This window comes from Bactrocera tryoni, chromosome 3 (genome assembly GCF_016617805.1).
Source record: "Bactrocera tryoni isolate S06 chromosome 3, CSIRO_BtryS06_freeze2, whole genome shotgun sequence".
NCBI classification, from domain to species: domain Eukaryota; kingdom Metazoa; phylum Arthropoda; class Insecta; order Diptera; family Tephritidae; genus Bactrocera; species Bactrocera tryoni.
In genome coordinates, this window is record NC_052501.1 from 59714714 (window position 1) to 59729102 (window position 14389).

The 14389-nt window shown below is 34.4% G+C and overlaps 1 protein-coding gene and 1 long non-coding RNA gene across 6 annotated transcripts in view; one reads left to right on the forward strand and one right to left on the reverse strand.

The window, feature by feature from the left end:
* The window catches only part of LOC120770318 (nephrin), a 91591-nt gene that overhangs the window by 93 nt on the left and 77109 nt on the right, over positions 1-14389 (forward strand). For 4 of the 5 annotated variants that reach the window (XM_040097700.1, XM_040097696.1, XM_040097698.1 and 1 more), the window contains exons 1-3: positions 2-88; positions 955-1305; positions 8632-8988. In XM_040097700.1, coding sequence (XP_039953634.1) covers positions 1122-1305; positions 8632-8988 — 541 coding nt within the window. In that variant the 5' untranslated portion in view covers positions 2-88; positions 955-1121. Of the gene's footprint in view, position 1; positions 89-954; positions 1306-8631; positions 8989-14389 lie in introns of those variants that run through there. The other variant, XM_040097697.1, reaches the window with a different exon arrangement.
* Positions 30-14389, reverse strand: part of LOC120770319 — a 37980-nt gene continuing 23620 nt past the window's right edge. The window contains exon 4 of the long non-coding RNA XR_005704924.1: positions 30-86. This is a non-coding gene — a long non-coding RNA (uncharacterized LOC120770319). The remainder of the gene's footprint in view (positions 87-14389) is intronic.

Sequence of the window (14389 nt, forward strand, 5' to 3'; positions counted from 1 at the left end):
CTCTTTTGGATAAAACGGATGTGTGTGGGCATTTTAATTGCCTTGCTCGCCATCTCAGCATTTGGACAACAGTGTAGCTGTTATATCTGTAAAATATTTGTACCAATGATGATTATGTATGATTCAATGGGCTACAATTATTTTAAATCTCTAAAGAGTTAAAGTGGAGACACTAATAAGTTAGTAATTTTGCAAAGACACTAGTTGCAATTGGAAATCAAGTATGTTCTCCGTTGTATGTACTTATTTCCAAGAATGGATAAACAGGAATACAAATACATATATGTACATACATATGTATGCAATCAAAATCTTGTGTATCGGCAAAAATTACAATGTGTTTAAATATCCTATGGAGCAATAATTCTAGAGTTTGCGTCTATACATAGCTATGTATGCATTATAGCGCATGTGTAAAATAAGTGGCTTTATGAAATTTGTGTAACTCTGTTTCGACTGCAAAATAAACAAATGTCAATTAATTCAAGATTATCTAAATTTGTATCTTTAACTAAGAGTTAAGCACTTGCAAGTAAATGTACAGATATACATATGTATGTAGATACATATTATAGCATATGTATGTATCTATGTATGTATGTATGGATATGTGTATACAAATTTGTTTTCGAAGAAAACATTTTATTTTCTAAAAAGAAAAATGACACGAATCCGTTTCCCAAATCAATTCGAAGATCTCAAAAATCACATAAATATACTAATGCATATCCGTTTGTGAATGCATATGCGAAAAATAAGGTTCGTGAAAATAATAATGTTTAATATACATACATACATTATGTAGTTGAATAACGTACATACATAAGTAGAAACGATAAATTTGCATAAAGTGAAGAAGCATATATAATAATAAATACTAAAGATTAAAAAAGTGATATTATATATGTATTTACATGTACATAAGCATGTACTTATATTAATCTACATATATAGTGCCAAAATACGGGATTGTAATCAAAAATTATAATGGAAATTAATGTGAACATTATAAATTAAAATTAATTTAAAAAGTCCATACATGAAAGTTTGTATATAAAACGATTAATATGAAAGCCCTATGCAAATAATGTAATCATAATAAACTCAACTATAAATTCAAAATGTTACCACAACTACTACCGGAAAAACGGGAAGATAGCAAGACTGAAAATTCATTCACAAGAGGAAATATAAAAGACGCCAGCAGCAAATGGCGACTTTGGTGTCCATTTCATCTATACACTGCGCTTAGCTGGCAAAGTTTGCGAACTTCTCGCCTTACGAATCGCCGTATTATGCCCAATGGTGAGTTCCTTCTCATGTATTTTGTATTAGCGACGGCGTATGAAAATGCTTCATTCATTTTGCAATCCCGGTTCAGCAATGGCGTACATATATATGTACATGCATATATACATATGTATATGTATATATGTATTCATAATTTATTCGTAAAAACTCTATTAACATATGTACATATATACATAATTATGTACATACTAATGTGCAAAACTTCATCCTCATATTCATATGTTTGTATGGACATGTAACCGCTGAAGTAATTTTTCTGATGCACCTGTGCTTTGACAAAAATGGCGTGCCAGGTTCTTGTTATTTGTTATCCAACGTAGAGCAGCTGACACTAGATATACACAAATATATGTATATATAATCATCTACATAAATACGGTCATGTATGTATACACCTCTGAGTATCGTAATTTGTATCTGCCTAACTATGTGCAAGTATACACATCAATAATTCGTGTTACCGTCGAACGTAGTAGCACAAAACTGGTTTAGGACCCGATTGGAGGCATCTTTACCACGCTAGCATAAGACGCAAACATTTCGAGTCTATGATCATAGTAATGACTTAAGCCCACATACTAATAATTATGTACATAGTAGAGTAATACATGTGCATATGTACATATGTATCTATATTAATTTGTTGAACTCAATAAAAAAGAACTGATCAAGTGATTTTTTGCTGTTGTCGTTCATTCATACTAGGTTTTAACGACTTCTAACTTCGTTCTAGGTATGTATGTATGTATGTATATTGAGTTTAAACAATATCTATGTATGTTCATCCATGTGCACCTAATAAATATGTCTATATGTACATGATATACATATGCACGTACATTAAAATTTAGTTTGTTTATTTATTATAATGGGAGCTCGAAAGAAAGTGAATAATCCTAACATGTTTGGATTAACGAGTGGTTAAAGGGTAGCAAGTCATATGTAGTTGCATATATTTACTTTAACATTTGTTAGAAATTGACTGAATTCAAAATTTAGCTATTGGTCCTTTCCACAGTAGAGAAGCAAACATAGTGGCACGATTCCGATTACTTTGGCGGAGGGGTAAAAGAACCGAATTTCCGTATAAATGGGGTATGTGCGGATTGGGGAGCTTCTCCAGAGAAGAAATATCCAAAAATAATATAAAAATAACTAATAAAAATTTGCACTAATAACACAAGGTATTTCTCTATGTTTCACTAAATTTTTTTCACGTTTTTCACTCTGTATATTTAAATATACACTCTAAACATTGAAATAAGTTCACATTTCACTTTTATTTTGCTATATTTTACCTAAATTTATTAATTTAAAAATTACTTAGCACACTCATCGTTGAAAAGGTTAGATTGTTTACATACATACATACATACAACATAGCGGAAAAACAAAAAAAAACATGAAATGAAACATTTTTCTATACAAACACTTGATTCCAATCTTTCAGTTTGTATGACAGATATATTTTATGGTGATCCGATCTGAACAATTTAGGGTGCCCGCAGATTGGACGCTCAAGGTCGAACCGAGCGTAAATGAGAAAATGCTCGGCTTTAAGTGTCCACTCTGAGGGTTCCATTAGGCAGTAATCCATGCACAATTTTTTTAATCTCGTCAAATTAAAATTTCATGAATATTTTTCTTCAAAACTTAAATTGTTTATTATATTTTCTAAGTCTCTTCACAACTGGTTTAAGTTAGGTTAGGTTACAAGGTCGACCCACTTGGAACTCATTTGGACAGCTTCGATCGCCGGTCTGTTGTGTTACCTAAATAGGAGTTTTAGGTTATATAACATATCAGAAGACCCTTTAAAATCAACAAAATGCATTGAATATATCACAAATTTGTTGAGACGGCTAATGTCAGTTTCTGCTACGTTTCCTGGTTCGCCGAAGGTAAGACTGCTGAGACGTTTCAATCTCAGTCTTACAAAAGCTGAACAACGCTGGAGAAAATGATTTGATGTTTCCACTTCACCCTACCCCATTCAACTTTAACAACTCCCGTCCGTCAAGTTTTTTAGCCTTATCGCATGAATGGCTATTGGACAATGGCCAATCTAAGGGCAAGTAGCTCAAAAGATTCCCTGCGTTCTACTCTAGGTAAAACGATTTCGCTGTTTCGTAGGCGGGTCGTCGACCAGGCACCCAAACGAGTCTGATGATTGAGTAGCTCTTTTATTGAAAACAGACGCTCCTTGAATAGCTTTGAGTGCACAGCTGGCGAGCTCAGCGCTAGTATTACTGTTCTGGTGTGTGTGCATTAAAGCTAGAATTGACGAAAGTTCCATACAGAAAACTCTCCCTCAAACCTTTTCTCCTAGCTAAGATCCATCCGAGAAAACGTTCACTGAAACTCTACCTTTTCTCTAAAGCTGCTCTACAGCAATATAAGGCAACCGAAGTCTTCCTTACTCTCTCCTCAATATTTGGCCTCCATGAAAACTTGCTTTCATGGAAGACGTGAGTCTCCGAATTAGGAAGGAGGCACCTCTGGGATTTTATACCTCCTGGTAAATAAAACCGAATGATATCGTTTTTGGAATTGGAACTTAGAATATTCGTTCCGATCCAAGTCAGAAAATTTAGGTTTTCTGATTTCGTATTAATGATGTTTTTTTACCCCTCCATATTTCACTGAGTTTGTAGGAAATGTACGTTAATAATGTAATAGTTGAAAGAAAATAGTTATGTATATGGTATTATATGACTTGTTGTTATTACCTGCCTTGTTAGAAGTGAGTTCTATAAGGGCTTAACTCAATTTGTGGCTAATGTTAAGATAACTATTTTGCAATTTATACCAAATTCTCTTGCAACATGTTGCAAAAAAGTATAATAGTTTTGTTCATCCCTTCCACTCCATATATAACGGCACTGTTAAAAACTATTAAAAGTGCGGTAAATCAATAACGAAATACGACAGAGATATAAAATTTGACACCCGAGATGGTATAAAAAGGTTTTGTAGGAGCAGGCATCAAAATTGGACGATGGGCATGACACCGCTCACTTTTAGGTGAAGACTACAACCACGCCGATTTCCCTTATAACACAGTTTTAAATTCCATTTGATTCTTTCACTTTGCAGGGTGTAAATCAAGAAGCAATCAATATAACGCGATACAACTTTGCACTAATAACGTCTTTTGAGTATACCACTTTAGGGCTAGAAATGACTCAAATCCAATAAAAACTGTCTAAGCCTTTAGGTACCGAATATTTGGACCCCAGTACCTATACTTGACTTTTTACCGCAAATATCTGTAAATGTGTGAGATATATATATAATTGAATTTCAGAGACCTAATACAAAGATTTTTTAACTTCCGGGTGACTTTTGCCACATATATCGGCGAACATGTGAGTTATATCGGGTGATTTTTTAAGAGCTTGATAACTTTTTTTTAAAAAAAAACGCATAAAATTTGCAAAATCTCATCGGTTCTTTATTTGAAACGTTAGATTGGTTCATGACATTTACTTTTTGAAGATAATTTCATTTAAATGTTGACCGCGGCTGCGTTCTTAGGTGGTCCATTCGGAAAGTCCAATTTTGGGCAACTTTTTCGAGCATTTCGGCTGGAATAGCCCGAATTTCTTCGGAAATGTTGTCTTCCAAAGCTGGAATAGTTGCTGGCTTATTTCTGTAGACTTTAGACTTGACGTAGCCCCACAAAAATAGTCTAAAGGCGTTAAATCGCATGATCTTGGTGGCCAACTTACGGGTCCATTTCTTGAGATGAATTGTTCTCCGAAGTTTTCCCTCAAAATGGCCATAGAATCGCGAGCTGTGTGGCATGTAGCGCCATCTTGTTGAAACCACATGAGTCAACATTTAAATGAAATTATCTTCAAAAAGTAAATGTCATGAACCAATCTAACGTTTCAAATAAAGAACCGATGAGATTTTGCAAATTTTATGCGTTTTTTTTTTAAAAAAAGTTATCAAGCTCTTAAAAAATCACCCGATATCAAAGAAAATAAGAGTGTGTTTTACTCATTCTCTGGTTGACGTTGAGCAGCATATGGTATTTCCCTGGCTTTGGTTTTTGAAAATAGAATATAAAAAAATCGGTTGCACCCGAACTTAGCGCTTCCGTACTTGTTTTCTTTTATTCTTATGCATCACAAGGTGGTATAAAAACACGGTATATTAAGTTTGTCACGAATTTTGTAACACCCAGAAAAAACCGTCGGAGACCCTATAAAGTATATACATATAAAAATGAGCCGATTTAGCCATGTCCGTATGTCTGCCTGTCCGTCCGTCTGTCTGTCTGTCTGTCTGTATATATACGAACTAGTTCAGTTCAGTTTTTAAGATATGCTCATTTGTCGGAACTGCCGATATTGGACCACAAATAATGGATAACAAATAGCTGCCATACAAACTGAACGATCGGAATCAAATTCTTGTATGGAAAACTTTCACATTTGACAATGTATCGTCACAAAAGTTGGCACAGGTTATATTCTAGGGTAACAATGTTATCTCCGAAGAAATTTTTCAGATCGGCTTACTATAGCATATAGCTGCCATACAAACTGAATGATCGGAATCGAATGCTTGCATGGGAAACTTTGGTACGAGTTATTGTTCATAGAAATAATGTAATATCGAAAGAAATTGTTCAGATCGACTCACTATAGCATATAGTTGCCATACAAACTGAACGATTGGAATCGAGGGCTTGTATGGAAAACTTTGGCATTTGACGTGGTATCTTCACGAAATTTGACGTGGATTACTGCTTAAGGTAGTAATATAATCTCCCAAAAAAGTGTTCAGGTCGGATTTCTATAGCATATAGCTTCCATACAAACGGGACACATAGTTACTAAAAGAAATGCAGCTTTGAAGGGTATATTAGCTTCGGTGCAGTCGAAGTTAACGTTTTTTCTTGTTTTTTGTAATAATGGGAACAAATAATTATATATCAATTCAATGTTATTAGTTAACAGAATAAGAAAGTTAATTTTTATTATTGTAAATTTTATTGTATAACAGTTTCTGTGTAATTATATGTTACACTTTCACGTGAAATTGTACTATTTTAGTCAATGTGTGCATACCAAACGTGAATGTAAATACGAGTATGACTTGTTGTGCCTACTATATTGATTCGATTGTTGTTTAATCTGCTGACAATCAGTCGATCACAACGTCCCTTATGCGGTCACGATAATTGAATTGGGATGTTATTACACTTATTAAATTCAGCTTAAAGTTTAAAATATATAGTCCTTTAATACTAATTTACATTATAAAAATGTATACATATATTTTAAAATGTAAGATTTGGTAATAAGAGATTTATGAAACTCATAACATTTCATAAAAGACATATTTTTTAATAAAATTGATCGAATCAATGTTGTAAGACCACATGTATTACAGTTTGAAAATTGCAAATTGACTTTTAAAGAACAATATACACCCAACAAATATGAAAACTTCTGCAAAATGCCTTATATTTCCTGTTTTTAGTTGCTACGATAAATGATTTCGATACATAATCCTCTCAATGGTATTATTATACCATCCTCCCGTTCTTCGAAAAAAATGAGATCTTGAAGATGAGAACTAAAATAGTTTTATAAATACCGCACATGTTTATGAGCCCTTAAAATCATGAACGCAGTGAATGTCCAAAAGAGGTAGTTAAGTTTAAAATTACCAAACAAATGAGTTTGGATGAAAGTTTGCCATGTCTCATATCAGTAGAAGCACTGAAAAAACTGAATTTTAAGCCTCTTTCGTTATGCAAGTATGGTATTGAAATGTTGGAGATCGCTTTAATCGGTAGCTTGTTTAATAATGATCTTGAGTTTAACCAAAGGTTGTATGCATACATATGTATATATGTACATATGTAACACTTCATGTAAGTTATTTAACCCATTGTCAATATTGTTTTAGTATTTTATCATGTATAGTATTCTAAGGTAAACAGAAAATAGTGTATGTGCATACAAATATTAAGTGTTTATACTGTTTTGTATAAGTGCTAAGGAGATATACATTTACATACAAGGTGCTTTCCAAAGTAAACAGGACTTTAAAAAAACAGAACAAATGGTTTTTCGGCAAAATCAATTTATTTTATTCAAAATAGTCTCCTTCTGCTTCAATACAGCTTTTTGCACGGTATTGCCGCCATTATGCCGGTGGAAGCCATTTGAATGGCCTCTACGTCTGTATGACGCATTCCTTTCATGGGCAAATGCATTTTTCCAAAAAGGAAGAAGTTGCACAGTTCCATATCAGGTGAATACGGGGAGTGGTTAATGGTTAAAATGTGATTTTTGGTCAAATAATCGGTCACTTGATGTCCTTCGAATGTTGGATTCTGAGCAATTTTTGGTCATCAGTCAATTTGTGCTGAACAAACCGTGCACACATCTTTCGTAAGCCCAAATGTTCGGTCAAAATGCGATAAATCGATGTTTTGGAGATGTTCAATTTCATTTCCATGAATTTCAATGATGATTTCGGCTGATTTTTGATGAATTCACGCACAGTTTCGAGACATATAGATGGCTCCACCAGGAGGCGCTAGATTCAAAAAGTCCTGTTTACTTTGGAACACACCTTGTATAAGCATACATACTTGTATATGTATGTATGTACATTTGAGTTAAGACATCTTAGTTTAAGAGTGGTTCTAGTTGTATGGTTGTGAGCTTTCATTCTCACACAATGTTATTTCAGTTATTGCATATTCCCATCTTCAACAGAATTCCCACTATTGTTTAAATGCTTTTTTTTTATTTTTGGCTTGTCCATGCTTTCAAAATCGTTTTATAGTGTATTTCTTTTACGGTTGGGTGAATTTTCGTAAAAAAAAATGTAATTGTACTTATTGTAGGTAAAAGCGCTAGTTTTCAGTACGATTTGTGAACTTTCCTATAAATTAGCATTAAGGTGCGCCGTTAAATATTATATTAAAAAGCGGAAAATCTAAACATTTTAATCAATATCTTATCTTAATATTAAATACACTTATAGAATTAAGCATAATTGTTGTCTAGATTCCAACCACTGATTTTTTATATAGAAAAAAGACGAACTATTTTGATTGCCCAAATAAGATCAAGTTGATAAAAAAAAAGTTTTCAATAAAAAATGTAAAGGGGAAGTTTTTGATTTTTATTATATAAAAAACAGGTATTTAATCTTAAATCCTTTCGTTGATGGTAGATCGGGAAAAACGTGCATTTAAACAATTTAATAGGAAAACACATCATTATAGACATTCAGTCTTACGTTTATTATACAATGAATTCATGTTAACTTATTCATTTATTTTAGTATATTTGTTCATCCTGCTGTTTATGGTGTTACCCCCACCAATACTGGCTCAGCAACAGAAGTTCAGAGTAACTCCATACGATTTACAAGTATTAGAAGGAGCGGAAGCTATGATGCGCTGCGAAGTGTCCAATAAAGCAGGCGCTGTGCAATGGACAAAAGACGGGTTTGCACTAGGGTTCTCAGCTGTTATTCCTGGGTTTCCACGTTATTCGGTTTTGGGTGATCGAAATCAAGGTGTATATAATCTACGAATATCGAATGCGTCTATTACTGACGATGCGGAGTATCAGTGCCAAGTGGGCCCAGCACGTCTTCACTCAGCCATACGAGCAAATGCAAAGTTAACAGTCATAGGTAAGTAAAATACTAAAAGCTTTTTACTTATGTGGATTGACTACTTTTTATTTTATAAATTCATAAGAAATGCATAAAAACCGTGACTATAAAGTCATTAATTAATCCCAACCTTCTCAATTTTCCATTTTATGTTTAGAAAATTTTTATACTCTCGCAACCATGTTGCTAAGGAGAGTATTATAGTTTTGTTCACATAACGGTTGATTGTAAGTCCTCAAACTAAAAGAGTCAGATATAGGGTTATATATACCAAAGTGATCAGGGTGACGAGTAGAGTCGAAATCCGGATGTCTGTCTGTCCGTCCGTCCGTGCAAGCTGTAACTTGAGTAAAAATTGAGATATCATGATGAAACTTGGTACACGTATTCCTTGGCTCCATAAGAAGGTTAAGTTCGAAGATGGGCAAAATCGGCCCACTGCCACGCCCACAAAATGGTGGAAACCGAAAACCTATAAAGTGTCATAACTAAGCCATAAATAAAGATATTAAAGTGAAATTTGGCACAAAAGATCGCATTAGGGAGGGGCATATTTGGACGCAATTTTTTTGGAAAAGTGGACGTGGCCCCGCCCCCTACTAAGTTTTTTGTACATATCTCGGAAACTACTATAGCTATGTCAACCAAACTCTACAGAGTCGTTTTCTTCAGGCATTTCCATATATAGTTCAAAAATCGGATAATAACCACGCCCACCTCCCATACAAAGGTTATGTTGAAAATCACTAAAAGTGCGTTAACCGACTAACAAAAAACGTCAGAAACACTAAATTTTACGGAAGAAATTGCAGAAGGAAGCTGCACCCAGGCTTTTTTTAAAAATTGAAAATGGGTGTGGCCTCGCCCACTTATGGACCAAAAACCATATCTCAGGAACTACTCTACCGATTTCAATGAAATTCGGTATATAATATTTTCTTAACACCCTGATGACATGTACGAAATATGGATGAAATCGGTTCACAACCACGCCTTCTTCCAATATAACGCTATTTTGAATTCCATCTGATGCCTTTTCTGTATAATACGAGTATATACATTAGGAACCAATGATGATAGCGGAATAAAACTTTACAAAAATACGGTATTTGAAAAATATGTAAATGACGTATAATGAAATCTCGATTATCACTTTATCATGCGAGAGTATAAAATGTTCGCTGACACCCGAACTTAGCCCTTCCTTACTTGTTTAATTTTTGGTTTATGATTATTTTTAGCCTAGTTTTTGTTTCTTAAACCCTAAAGATTATTAAAAAATCTCAACAAACAATAATAAAGAATTAAAGATCAGAGGCTGTGCTAATAATGTTTGACTATACAATGTAATTGGAATACATAATATAATTAATAAGTAATTATTGCATTTTTAATTTTTAATACCATATCTTTTTTGATGTGGCAATAATTCATAGAAAAGTCGTTGGTCGTTAAGTATATTCATAATTGTTTCCCAAAGGAAAATTCGTTTAACTCTTTTCATATTTTTTTTTTCTTAGGATATCCAAATAGTCACAATTGTACCACTACACTACATACATATAAGTACATATATCAATATTTTAAAAATAGATGATTCATTTATAGAAGATCGTGTCGATACGAAGTGTGCTTCCTCTTACGAAAGAAGTGTTTGTATCCAAAATAGCACAGCTTTCTTATTTTCAAAGTGTTGGTTCAAAAACGATTTTGTTAGTAAAACAGCATTTTTAAAACATATTTATTCAATACTTTGAAATATTTTATATAATGATCTCTTTGTATGTAGAAAGGTAATTAGAATAAACCCAACTAGTAGCTTGTTGTTTTGGGCGGGTGTGTAAGCAGGCGTGCAGGCAGAAGATGAAGAATGAGCCATCGATGCTTTTGGGTCAGTAATCGCGCTGTATCAAAGATATTTTACGATAAGTTTTTTCTTTCGATCTGTCAAAAATTGGTTCAACGAGTTTTACCGCACGTCGGTTGTTGAGGTGTCCCGACCACAGTCACTACACAGCAGGATGCCATTTTGTGACCGTCGACGAAACATGGTTTTTCCGCATATAAGATATCAAAAAATAGTAGACTTCACCCAACGACCCTGCTCTAAAAAAGACGAATAGTGTTCATTCAGCCGGAAAGGTGACAGCCACTGATTTCTGGGTTTCACAAAGCATGAATTGCGTTACAGGGCTTGAACCTCAATGATTTGAACGATTCTCAAAAAAACGTGTGTATTTGGCGAAGAAAAAAGTGTTTGTCCACAATTGCACCGCGTTGGAGCACCGGGTCAAGTGTATTGAGCTAAAAGGAGGCTATCTTGATATATTCGTATATCTTTTGTTTGCTAAGAACTTATTAGATCGGCGTGCCGTGGTATTTTTTGAAGGGTCTGAACTACAGAAAGTATACTTTTGACATTATTTTTAATTGATGACGATTCAGACGATTATCCTATTTTGCCTGCAATATTAATATCTTCGGATGGTCACGCGTAACCCATTCCATCGAGATTTCTCAATTTTACTAAAACTTGTTATGACCTACAATATATCTCAACAGAATAAAATGTAAAATTAAGAATAACAAGTAAGGAAGAGCTAAGTTCGGCTGCAACCGAACATTTCATACTCTTGCCTCTGGCAAGAATCAAAGTCAGGGAAATACTTTAAGGTCTAAAACATCAACCAGAGGATCCAAGCGATTTTATATATATGTATATATACAAGGTTAGTCGGGAAAGTAATAGGACTGATTTTCTTCCGCCGCGACTGTACTTCGGAGCGTGCGACTAATATTTTTGAACTTAGGTTGATTCTACAGAGTATTAAATAAAACCAAATAGATCAAATTCTCCTCGTTATAATTTTTATTCTGATGCAATCTTAAGACTGAATATGAATGAAAGAAACATAGTAAGTCGGTAACTTCAAAAAATGCTATGGGTATTGTGGGAAGTGAGTGCCTGGGAAAAGTGTGGATATGGAAATTAGGATATGTGTAATGTATATAGGAATGTGGGAAGTTTTGGAATGTGGGATTAAAGTATGTTTATTATTATAGTGTGTTTACAATATTTATATTTAGGTACGGAACATAACTTGCGCGCACTGACTGGATTCGGTAGAGCGCGTTCCTAGCTAACGAACAAGCGGCTTGTCTCCGAGCACCTGGAGAGTCAGGACAAACATTTACACACGACGTGTTTCTGTGAGTGGTGCAACCCGAAAATACAGCGTTTGTTAGAGCAGAGTTACGCGATGTGTGAAACTCGGTAAATATGCCTCAGAGACGTTTGATATAATCAAGCAGGCTTACCCAGATGTTGCTTTAGCAAGAAATGGTGTGTTTCAGTGGCACTAGGCCTTTTTGGAGGGCCGGGAAGAGGTCGGTGATGAAGACCGTGCTGGGAGACCTGCGACTTCGACAAACACCGACAATGTGACTCGTAAAATTTTGAACTCAGACCGTCGACTAAGTATTCGTTTAATTGCCCAGATGTTAAAAATATCTGTGTTCATGACATTGTGACCGAGGACTTGAACATGAGAAAGATGTGCGCGAAGATGATCACAAAAATTAAGGCGAGTGGAAGCGTGCCAAGAAAATTTGAACAAGACAAGTGACCCCCAATTTTTAAATAACTTAATTACGGGTGACGAGTCATGGATCTTTGGGTATGATCCCTGAAAAAGTCAATGAAAGGCAAGCATTTTGAGACGACAGAGGGGATCCAAGCAGTATTCACCTCGGCTCTCGGCTATTCCGGATAATGCATTCCGTGACTCCTTCCTTCCACTGGCAGCGCTGCTTTGACGCAGAAGAAACCTATTTTGAAAAATTTTTAAGAATTGTAACGATTGGTTCAATAAATTTTTTTAAATCGACCTATTACTTTCCAGTACATGGAATTTGGGAATTCGGAATAGTATCGTCCTGATTTTATCTATTAACTATTATCATGCCACATACTAAAAAACTGTTCCTTCTATTTCATAAGGTCCCTCGCATACGATCACCAATCACACAGAGTAAACCCAGCCAGTTGTTCGAAAATCCTGATATTAGTTATATGGGGGGTAGGTCAAGTTTGCGTTAAATTCTATCTATTAGGCACAAATATATACTGTTATGAGTAAAACTTGTTCTGTAATTTTCATTGAGATAACTCAAATATTGGCTGATATATCTCGCATCAATTTTATATTAGGTATATACAGGCTCAGAGAGTATTGACTCGAATCGCTTTTAGTAGTATGGGGAGTGAACGGGGTTATTTTCCGACTCCATTCATTTTCACACTGCCGGTAGAAGTTCTTATAGCATTTGAGCTGTGTAAATTTGGTTGTTGCAGCTTTAGTGGTTTAGGAGATATGTAGATTAAACATATTAGATGGCGGGATCACGTCCATTTTTCAAAATTTTTCGACCACAAGTGGATCTTGCTACCGTTACGCCCTGTACCAAATTAGAGTTTTATATCTTAATTTACGGCTTACTTACGGTTATGCCCATCTACGAGCTCGCATTTGTTTTGCACCAAAGTACCCTCATATCAAATTTTATCAAGATATTTCAATTTTTACTCAAGTTACAGTTTGCACGGACGGACAGACAGACAGTCACCCGGATTTTAACTTTTATCGTTATCCTGATCATTTATATATTTACCTTATATTTAGCTCGCTTAGTTTTAGTTGAACAAAACTATTATACTCTATGGCAACACAGTGCAACAGTATCAAAACGACTAGACAACAATCAGAGGTGTTGTGGATTCTGATAGTTGTCGGAATCAGAATTGAAACCGATAAGAAAAAGTAGTTGGTGTCATGAATTCAGATATTATTGGTTTGATGTTCGAAACAGAATATGTATCGGTTTTGGGTGTCACGGAAACCAATTTTGTTGGCTATCAGAAACAAAGCAAGAAGATAGTCGCTGACAGATTTGAAATGTAAATTAAGAAATAAAGTTATTTTATTGTTATGAATTAATTTATATTTATTTCTTAGGAGAGAATATAAAAATAAAACACGTAATGTCTTAATTATTGAGTTTTGGAAAAACAATGCGACTATTTAAGGGGGGAGCTTGACTTATAGGCTTTAAAAAATCGATTTCTTTTAGATTTTTTCTTTGGGAGGGAAAGAAATAATTGATTAAAGCGAAATTTCTAGGGTTTATAGTTATATATTTAAACATCATCCGAAAATTTTTTGGATACGAAACCTTGAATATTATGCCTTTGGGAAGCAATTGCCTGATGCATTTCGCATGTACATTTTTCGGACGGTGTGCAGTATGCAGGTCGCAATTTCTATCGGAAAACAAAAATTCAAAGAGATTCATATTTGTTTATAACTTATGTTCTATTTGAACTAAGAAAATTTCAAAAAAAAGCGTGAAATAATAAAAT